This window comes from Alligator mississippiensis, chromosome 4 (assembly GCF_030867095.1).
Source record: "Alligator mississippiensis isolate rAllMis1 chromosome 4, rAllMis1, whole genome shotgun sequence".
In the NCBI taxonomy this organism is placed as follows: domain Eukaryota; kingdom Metazoa; phylum Chordata; order Crocodylia; family Alligatoridae; genus Alligator; species Alligator mississippiensis.
Genome location: NC_081827.1, coordinates 160,662,077 through 160,672,896, shown reverse-complemented (window position 1 = coordinate 160,672,896; position 10,820 = coordinate 160,662,077). Strand labels below are relative to the sequence as shown.

Genomic DNA, 10,820 nt, shown 5'->3' with positions numbered 1-10,820 from the left:
TCACCACCACCAAACTCCTGCTTCCCTACCTACCCTGCTGTTGGACCTGCCAGCCCTGCAGATCCTGTCCAGGGGGAACTCTGGAGTCCAGATGCATCCCAGGGCTCAGGGCATATTTGAAACCCCTGACTTACCCCATAATTACATATGTGCCATGTTTCAGAGTGGATCCAGTTTTCCCTATAGCACAGAGTGGCATGTACGGAGGCATGGTAGGCCTTTTCATCTCAACTCACTCACAAAGATCCACAGTGGTTGGAAGCAAAATACACCAAAAGAGTCCAAGGTTATCATTCCAATTCAGAGCTGATTCAGTGAGATACAGACTCACTATGGCTTTGTTGGCACCAAGAATGCTGGGGAACCAGGGCAAGTACTATGGCAGCCTGCCTCAAGCATTTTCCTATCAACTGGAAGTACATGGTACAGAAGGACTTCTAGTCATATCCCAATGTGTTCATTAGTACTTTAGCCAACTTGATAGTATATTGTGTAGATCTGCACACTCTTCTGCTCTAGGGCATGCCATTATTTGCAACTGTGTTAATTCAAGCAGAAAAACATGATCAAATGTAGAGACATCCACAATGGTAGAAATACCAGGGGCTCCCTCTGCTCTGTTATTTTGGGGGGGGCGTGAAATTCCCTCAAACCCTTAGTGTGGATTCCTTTGAATTCCAGCCTAGGTAGAGGTGAGGGAAAGGTCACTACTGATAACAAAGGGCAAAGGGCCAGGCCTGCTCTATGGCTCTTACTTCCAGAGAGGGAGTTAAAACAAGCATGGGGGGGCTTTCTCCCAACCATCACCTAGGAACAATCAGTCATGGCAGTTGGCTGTGTCAACAAATCATCATCTACTGGCAGAAGAGAGTTGATAAGGATTTGGAGCAAGTGACACAATCTTCCCAGGTTCTCCCACAAAGACTAAAATAACCTGAAGGTTATGATGGCCTCGCCACACCAGGGTGTTGGGAAAACTAATCCGCTAATGTTTACACAGCACTTAGAGACACAATACACTAAGTATGTATTAGGGTATAATAAAAGCCAGACAGACCGACATCTCCAAAAAGGTACTTAAGGATTCTGGGGACCCACTATGAGATATTTTCAAGGGAAGGATATTTCAGGGGGTGGATGCTCAGTACTTTCTGGAAGCAAGTCCCCCTGGAAAATGTCACCCAACAATGGAGGGCCTCAGCATCACAAGACACTTCTGAAAAACTTAGCCAGCAAAAGCAGTGATTGAGTATTAAGGGAATGTAGCCCATCGGTAAGAAGCGGCATTCTTCATCCAAGTTGCAGCATTGCTACAAAGGACATGCCAATGGTTCCAAATATTTCTCAGGCTATTTCTTCCCTGGCGCAATCTCTTTGGATTTCAGTGGAATTCTACCAGTGATGAATTCAGTCCTCTGACCTTTGGTTACCTCTAACATCACAGAACAAGACCCTGCTCCTATTGACATCAATGGGAATTTTCTGTGGTAGGTGGATTGGGCCCTCAGTACAGCATGTGAGAATTTCCTGAGGTCTGATCCACATTCAGGATAGAATCCTATCCATTCTGTGGGCCTTAGATGAAACCTAAGGGAAGATTTATTATATCTGTAATAAAGGAAAGAGTGTGCCTATCTTACAGGAAAGCTGGATAAGAGCTGACAGCAGATTGCCCTTCTGCAGACGACCTTGGAAACATGCATCTTTGAAACACGTATTAACTTTATCACTCAGCTATCCAAACTAGTTCAGACTCTGACAGCAATATGCAGTAATTTATATGTATCTCCTTATAACACTCCTTTGTGGGAAGGAGGGGAGGCAATTATTGCACAAACCTAGACCGTGATCCTGCAGGTTCTCACACACAAGTAACTTCATATACAAGCTCAGCCCCATGGGAAGTACTCAGGCATAAAGCCCCAATCTTGCTAAACACTTAGGGTTTGTCTACTAGGGAAATTAGCCAGTGCAGCGAGAGTGGAATAACTATTCTGACTTCTGTTGGCATAGCTAGAGGGGAAGAGTGATCCTGCTCTGGCTGTGTTGCTCCATGTTCTTACATATGGCAAGCCCCTTAATCACATGCATAACTTTATTCAAATCAGTAGCTCCTTTGCTATTTGAGAAGCCATATGGACCTTCTCAGGCTTTAAAGCATTAGCGCACACAACAGACTAGTTGCTCCTACCACTGCCCCCCCACCTTTTTTTTATAAGCACTAAAGCCCGAAGACACTTCTAGATGGGAGAAGTACAAAGTAATACTAAGCATGACATTGGCAAACTTATTTATTTTTTTAAAAAAGAAACAACACATTTGTGTTATTTAAAGACAAATCATACTTTTCTTACCGATTAAAAAAAAATATATAATTCATTAAAAGGTCCTAGGCAGTGTCCACCTGCAATGAATTGTTATGAATTGTTACCATTGGGTTATGATCAATATATACATGGCCTTCTCTTCCAAGAAGGATTTCTGCTCTAAAACACATTTGAATATATATATATACAGCTGTGCTCCTTATAGCTATCCTGGCTCTGACCCCATGGCTTTACGAACACAATGTGCTCCTCCCAAGAGGAGATAAAGAGGTTACAATGTACATGCATTAGCAGGAATTAGATATTCCTCCCCAGCTAAATGGACTGGATTTTTTTCCTTTCAGCTGGTCAGAGTCTTTCATCAAGAACAACTGTGTGATGAGTTGGAGGTACTCTGTGGGGCTTGGATTTAGCACCAGACAGGGTGATTTGGAGAAGGAAGGGGTTGAAGACACACTTTAATTGACTTCTATAGAGCTCAGCCACGCTAAACCAGCTGTGAAAACATAGCAGGCCTAATTAGTTCACATCAAAGGGACCCCACCTCAGCCGGACTGGGGCTCCCTCCCTGGATCTCTCTCAGCCTCTCTGGTGTATTCCCTCCAGTTTACAAAAAGGGACATGCACATAGAAGAAAGCTTTCCACATGCGGTTTCCACCCCAGAAGACAAGAGGTTCCTTCCCCTGCCCCTGGGAAGCCCAAGGTTTTGCATATAATTATTTATTTAAGCAGCAACTGTGGGCATTTGTCATTTGTGACCTCACTGGAGAGTTCTGCTTAAAAATGGATGGCACCAGATGGGCCTTTTAGGGTGCAATCCTGTCAGCTTCTCTGCAGAATCAAGCCCCTGTAGTCCATGGAGTTTGCCCCCCAGAACAGCTGATTGGGGCCTACAGGAGACGGAGGTCAAGCCAAGGGCCTCCCCCTGCTCCCATCATAAGCCCAACACAAAAACCTAGGTAGATGGGGCTGAATTCCAACTTGCTTTTATATCTCCTCTCCCCCTACCTTAACCTCTCCTTCCAGCTGCTCCAAAGTCTGTCAAACTCACTCTTGGGCAGCAGCTTCCTTCTAGCTTAGAGCTATCTTTTTTCTGTCTGGAAAGAGTTTTGAATTTATTAAACAGCTCAGATTGCCTCATGCTGCTCTGATCACACATTTGCAACCGCATGTCATTTAAAGAAGCAAATCTTACTTCACGATTAGGCCATCTCTAGTCTGATGCAAGAGAATGAACTTATTTATTTAAAATTTCTGCAGTTGTGTTGAGCACGAAGAGCAAAGAGACAGGCGTGTGCGTGCGCGTGCACACATACCAGCTTACATGAACCTGGAGGTGTTTCTCCCTTGCCTAGATCAAACTTTCTACAGTCTTTTCATACACTGCAACAGCTGGGCTCTTTAATACATTAAACAGACTCCTGCTTTTCTTGAGAGTTTAAGGGAAAATCTCCATTTCAAAGCCAGTGTGTCAACTTTCCACACTTAACTGGGAACAAAACCCTCCCATTCCTATTAAAAAAAAAGGAAGAAAGAAAGAGAGAGAGACAGAGAGAGAGCCACCCAATTCAACTTTAACCTAAAAGAGAGTTATGTGAAAGGCCTTTGTATTTAGTCACAAGGTAAGGTCCTTGGCAATCTCCTACTCCATAAAGAATGATACCAATTATTTGTTAAAATTAGATCACTGGGAACTTTAGAACAAGAAAAGTGTTTACAGAAAAATCTTAAGCAGCAATTGCAAATCCAGTTGCTACTGGGGAGGTTTGGTTTGGTGGTTTGTTTGTTTGTTTGTTTTTTCGGGGGGGGGGGAGGAAGCAGAATTTGGCCCTTTCCAGTATATCCATTTGTACTGTAAGTTATCCGACGCCAACACCAAGAGATGACTGCAGGCACAAAGAAGACAGCCAGATTCAAACTTTTTAAAGTTACATCCCTTCAACACTTTTTTCAAGCAAGGGCACTGAAAGTTTTGTTTTAAAAGAGAGAGCGACGCATAGAATTTGTGTTCCTTGGTGGAGGGTTTACATTCCCCTGTCCCCTAGCGATTTGCACACCGCATTTTGTCTATGAAAACACAAAGGATGTTAAGCAGAGTTGGGTGTGATCTATCTTCTAGGGGTAAACTAGAATGCCTTTGTACAACCAAATAACAAGAAACAGCTGCTTGTGATCTCAGCTGATTAACAAGCTTGATTTAAAAGTGCACAAATAGATGGATTTTAAGAGACATGAATGGAGAGGCTCCTCATCTGTCAACAGTAAAGTTCAGGCCCTCGGGGTACTGCCTTTCTCCTGCAAGAGTTGAGGACACCACTGACACCTAAAGCCGAGCACAACGCAGCATTCCTGGAGCTGCTGCAAGTGTTGGCAGTGTATAGAACCCTGGCAGCTACATCAAGGAGGAGCTAATTTAAAACATTCCCTTTCAATATACATTTGCAGTTTCAAGACTTGGGACAAGATAGTTAAAAGCAACTAGCCATTTTGGCTGCTTGACATGAGAGGCCCCAATTTTCAGAGGGTCATTATAAAGGCTTAAAAGCACTCACAACCTCAGGTACCCCAATTTGAGCAGCCCCCAGAAAGCTTTTGAAAATCGTAGCCAAGATGTGCACTGGATTAACAACTGGGACTCTGACAAGAGATCAGTTTGTTCTGGCATAGCAAAGCACCATCCAAGTCACACATCTTGGAGTATGATCTAGGATAAGTTGGAAGATGGCAATTTTTTTAAGTGACCCACCCTTCTCCCTCTTTACTAAGGACTGGGGTACAAAAGGCAGCTGGAATGTATTTTGTCTTTATCTATGAGGACCATTTTGATACAGGACACATGTTCACAGCTTACCACTCCCATCTGGTTCACGTTAGAAAAAGTCTTCCCCCATTCCCTATTTTAGATTTTTGAAACAAACACGCATACAATTAAAACATGTTCCTAAACTCCCTTCTAAAGTCCTCTTTATCTCAGGAAGCTTGGGGAAGGAGATTTTTTAAAAAGTGAAATAGGTTGACCCAGGGGTGGGCGGGATTGAGTGCAGAGGTTAATATCTACCACTGTTGCAAACTCCCAATTTTTTCAGTCTCCTCATCCTGCTTACATTGGAAAACATCTGCAGGCCTTATAAATGTCACCATGAGCATTTTTTTCTCAGGACAGGGAAGGAAAGAGAGAGGCAATATAAATATATAAAAACCATCTTGATTAAAAATGCAAAATAATAGCAAAAGTTTGGGGGGGAGGGGGAAGGAGCAAACACCCCATTTAACATGAGCCTAACAGCAGCAGGCAATAAGCAAGCAAGCATCTTGATTCTCCCTACATTTTAAATACTTGAGTGTGCTTTTCAAATCCCCTTTCCAAACCACCATAGGAAAAAAATATTGATACATTGCCCCCTGCTACCCTCCCCCACACTCACCATTGGAAAAATTAAACTGGATCCAAGAAGTTTTTCCTTTCCACAATCCATACCGTAGACAAACTTGACAATTTAACTCTTTACTAACCTAGCCTGCCTTTGACGGTTTTTAAAAAAATATAATCATATATACCAAGCTACATTCTAATTAGCCAAGATTGGATGGCATTCTCCAGTGAATTTCTGGAGAGTTTGAGTAAACAGGATCAGGACATGCACATTACTACTTGATTAAAGCCAGTTTGAGAACACACTTCATTTACCAGTGAGGCACTTTATTGTGGGGAGGGAAGTCAATTTTTGTATTTGCTGATTTTGATCAAACCAGTTTTCAGCCTGGAGGAGCTGAAATCTACCAAGTAAAATTAAAGAGTTCAAATTGGAAACCAATTATTTCTAGTATTCCTGGGTTTTGGCTTTTCAACTCAGAGGTAAAGAATTTCATATAAATATTTTCAGCATTCCTCTTTTAAAAAACATACTTCCTTTTTAGGACAGCCGTTAGCATTTCCCCCCATTGTGACCCAGAGGCAAGTTCGCAAACCAAATTTATTTAATTTCTTTGCCACCTCATCGTTTTTTAGACGTCCCTCACCGTCAAAAACAAAAGAACTAACCTCCCAGCCCCACCCCCCCACCAAATTAAAAGAAAATTGAATTAAACAAAAAAATAGGAGTGAAACCAATCTTTGTATATGATCACGGGAGCAGTTTCTATAAATTTAGTTTTAATGCTTCCAGTTTGGAGCCTGGAATTGCTTCAGAAACAGTTTCAAAGTGTGCAGCTGCAGTTTCCTCATTCATGCTTTTAAAATGATCTTTTTGCTGATCTGAGCAGTAGCCTACTGATTCAGAGAATTACAAGAGTTATAGCATTTTTGTAAAATCTGGAAATTAAACTTAAAGAAAACTTTTAAAATGGTATTCCAGATAGGTAAAACGGGTAAAAAAGATAAATCTATCCAATGACTATAAAGTTAGAGAAAATTTTCTTAAGCTTTCTATCAGTTTTCAGATATAGGAGGGATCTAGTTCACATCAGCAAATGCTTACAAAGGCACAGTAACCCATCTGGGTCGTCCCGTTCCCCCCCCCCAGCTGTAACTTTAATAAAATCTCATTTCCCGATCCAATGTCTGAGAGCTTTTGTAACAGAAAGGCTTCCCAGCCCACTTATTGCCTTCAAAAAATGCCTACCTGTAGAAAAAAAGCATCCCACCACAAAAAAAGGAATCTTGAATTTCTGTTTCTAATGTGTTATAATTTTGGGTTATAGCTCTTCATTTATAAGAACAAAAAAACCTGCAGAAGTTGGGTTCTTTTTTGTTGTTGTTCTTTTTTAATTGACTGTATTTGCAAAGATGACAGCTTAAAAGGGAATGAAGTATAGAAAGAAACTGTTGTACACAACATTTTGGAATAAATGTACAATGCCAAAAAAATAGCTTTTAGGAGAACGGGAGAGGCCTCTAGTTAAACTGTGGGTGCTAATGAAAAAAATAATTGCTGATCTGGGGGTTCCTGTCTTCATGCATCAATCCCATGTGCCTTTCTCCTTTAAAGGAGAAAAATGTGGGAAACCGTGGCTTTTCCCTTGCAGGCTGTCAGAGTTTCAGCCTGTGAGGGGCTGCTTGGGGCCCCCCATGCTTCATATACCCACCCACTGCCCCACACACCGGGGGGCTGGGGCCTGGGGGCAGCAGATTGGGAGTGAGGGCCACTGGGTCGGAATTGGCCAGATGTTTACAAATGGGTCCTGGTGCAAAAATGATTGAGAACCACTGCACTAGGAGATCCTCGTAGCCAGTACACACTGCTGTCGGAATAAAAAAAGAAGTGAAAAAGCCCCTTAACAAGTCTCTTCATATACAAAAAAAAACAAACTTTCCTCGTAGATTTCCAGAGAGAAAAGGGGAGATTTTTTTAAGATGTATCCAAGTCTGCCTTTAATACAGAACAGCTTCCATAATCTCCACATCAGGGGAACAGCGATTACAGATCTGGCTTTTATGGAAGTTCAACTGAAAATGTTCCCCCACAGCCAACACAAACAGAAAATCAGTCTCTATGGCTCCATGTAGAGGGAGGTATTGCCAAGTCAGAGTAAGGAGAAGAAAAAAAAAACCTTTAGTACCAAAGAGAGGAGAGGGGAAGAGATCTGCCTTGCCCTCCCCCAAAGTTTCTGGATCTCTTCGTGTGTGTGTGGATTTTTTTTTTTTAAATAGAAATATATAATTAAATTTACAAATGCTATTTACAGGTTTAATTACAAAAGACACCCTTAGATGTTAATAAACCTAAAACAAAGGTTGTTTAGATTTTAATTAAAAAAAGAGTTTTAAATATTTTTTGCTTCTGCCCCAGCTCTCTTTCCCCCTGCCCATCCTTTCCTCTAGCCTCTCTCCTGGGCGAGTGCGCCAGTCCCCCTGGCCCTGCTCACACCGTGGTCTCCCCATGCTTGCTGTTAGTTAGCCGGGTGTAAAACTTCCGCCAGGAGTGCAGGGTTTTGCCCGACCAGATCCAGAACCCAGAGGTGATGCCCACAATGAGAGTCATGAGATACTTGATCATGTAGACAGTGAAGTCGGGGGTCATGCGCGGCGTATACTGGAGCGGGCAGGGGATGGCCAGGCTCTTGCAGTGCTGGCTGATCCAGCTGCGCTCCCAGTGCTCCCGAAAGGCCTGCTCATAGAAGTAGCAGGCAATGACGATGGTGGCAGGCACGGTGTAGAGCACACTGAACACGCCGATGCGCACCATCAGCCGTTCCAGCTTCTCGGTTTTGGTGCCACCGTGCTTCATGATGGTCCTGATGCGGAAGAGCGACACGAAGCCAGCTAGCAGGAAGGAGGTGCCAATGAACAGGTAGACAAAGAGCGGTGCCAGCACAAAACCACGCAGCGGATCGATGTTGTTGAGCCCCACGAAGCAGACGCCACTCAAGAGGTCACCGTCAATCTGCCCCATGGCAAGGATGGTGATGGTCTTGACAGCTGGCACGGCCCAGGCGGCCAGGTGAAAGTACTGCGAGTTGGCCTCAATGGCCTCGTGGCCCCACTTCATGCCAGCAGCCAGGAACCAGGTGAGGGAGAGGATGACCCACCAGATAGAGCTGGCCATGCTGAAGAAGTAGAGCATCATGAAGAGGATGGTGCAGCCCTCCTTCTTGGTGCCCTGCACCACAGTGCGGTAGCCATCATCCTGGAAGCGCTCGTTGCAGACCACTCGCTCCTCCAGTACGAAGCCTGCAATGTAGGCCACTGACACCATGGTGTAGCAGCCTGAGAGGAAGATGATGGGCCGCTCCGGGTAGCGGAAGCGCTGCATGTCCACCAGGTAGGTGGTGACAGTGAAGAAGGTGGAGGCACAGCACAACACGGACCAGATGAGGATCCAGATGCGGGCAAAGCGGATCTCATCCTGGTTGAAAAACATATGGCCGTCTCCACGGGCCGGCTCGCAAGGTGCGGCGCAGTCCTTCTCACCCAGGAACTTGTAGTTGAGGTAGCTGGGCACCTTGAGTGCCCGTGGGCAGTGGAAGGGGTGATCCATCGTGGCATAGCGTGGCGCCCCCGGGGTGCCCTGGCCAGCCAGCGGCGTGGCACTGGTAAGCAGTGCTGGGGAGCCTCCGTCCTCCGAGTGGTTCTGGCCCACGCAGATCTGCTCAGCGCCGTGGCGCGGGAAGTGCTCGCAGCGCAGCCGCTCGGGCCACTGGAAGCCGAACTTGTTCATGAGGGCCTCGCAGCCCTGGCGGGCCCGCTCGCAGATGGAGCGGCAGGGCGGGATGGCCTGCTCCAGCACCGTGCAGACAGGCGCGTACATGGAGCACAGGAAGAACTTGAGCTCGGGCGAGCACTGCACCTTGACCAGCGGGTAGAACTGGTGCACCTCCAGCCCCGCGTCCTCCTGGTTGGTGTGGCCCAGCAGGTTGGGCATGATGGTCTGGTTGTAGGCTATGTCCGTGCACAGCGGGATGGAGATGGGCTGGCAGAACCCGTGGTCTGGGATGGAGATGCCCTTCTCGCCGTGGAACTGGCCCCAGCAGGAGCCCAGCAAGTTCAGCCAGAGCAGCAGCGAGCAGAGCCGATGCAGGACGCTGGAGGGGCGCATGGTGCCTGCCGCGGCGAGAGCTCCCCGGGCCCCGGGCGCGGCCTCCCGGCCCGCTGGCTGCTACCCGCGCGGAGCAGGCGGAAAAGTTTGCGGGCGGGAGTTGCGCGAGCGCGTCCCGAGCAGGGCACTGGGCGCCCTCCCCGCAGCCAGCCGCGCTCCCCGAGCCTCTCCCTCCGGCCCGGCCCTCCTTTGTGCAGCTCCAGCTCTCTTCATTCCCAATTAGTCGGTTTCAAGGGGCCCGGCCCTCCCCCCGGCCGGGGCTCGCCTAATCAATTCCAGCCCGGCCCCTTTCTTCCCCCTCCGCCAAAAGGGAGCCTTGAAACAGCTCGGCCGGAGCCGCAAGACCCTTCCCAAAATTGCCTCTCGCCCAATCAGATTTAAACCCCGGGCCCAGCCCCGAGGGCAGGATTGGTCAACCACAACATAATGAGATCAGAGACCAGATGCCAAAGAAACCTCCCCCCCGCCCCAGCCTTTGCTTTTTAAAGGGGCCAATTTATTATTAATCATCATCGCGATTATTGTTTTGCACATACATTGATCTTCGCGGCCGGGTACAGCCCCTCGAGGTCCTCTGACACCCTCCTGTGCCCGCTGCCAACAGCGGGGGAGTCACACGCCTCGGACTGGCCTCCTCCTCGCTTCCCTAGTAGCACACTACAGGCTGCAGCGGCCGGGCGGCTTCGGGGAGTTTAATCGGAAAGTTTGGACGGCTTCTTCCCGGGCTGCTTATTTCAGTCGTTTGCTGATGGGCTTAAATACCTGCTTGCAAACAGGCAGCCCCGACCTCAGTCCCGGGCTTTAAAGACACTTTAGACAACTTCGAGTTTCTGTTCTTGCTCCGATGACATCTTTATTCTTTCCGCTTCTCTCCTCGGGGTGCTGTGCGTTTCCTGGTTAGCTATTCTATTAAAAAAAACCCCACAAAACCAAACCCAAACCCCCGCTCTGTCCATG

General features: G+C 46.6%; 1 protein-coding gene across 1 annotated transcript; it reads right to left on the bottom strand.

The window, feature by feature from the left end:
- Positions 1–2,273: 2,273 nt before the first annotated feature.
- On the bottom strand, positions 2,274–10,167 carry FZD2 (frizzled class receptor 2). The gene has a single exon (XM_059726896.1). The coding sequence runs from the start codon at positions 9,861–9,863 to the stop codon at positions 8,190–8,192; it is 1,674 nt and encodes a 557-aa protein (XP_059582879.1). The 5' UTR covers positions 9,864–10,167; the 3' UTR covers positions 2,274–8,189.
- Between the last annotated feature and the right edge of the window lie 653 nt (positions 10,168–10,820).

Bases quoted from the DNA above. Each gene is read 5' to 3' on its own strand.
- FZD2 (XM_059726896.1), bottom strand. From the start codon at position 9,863: ATGCGCCCCTCCAGCGTCCTGCATCGGCTCTGCTCGCTGCTGCTCTGG.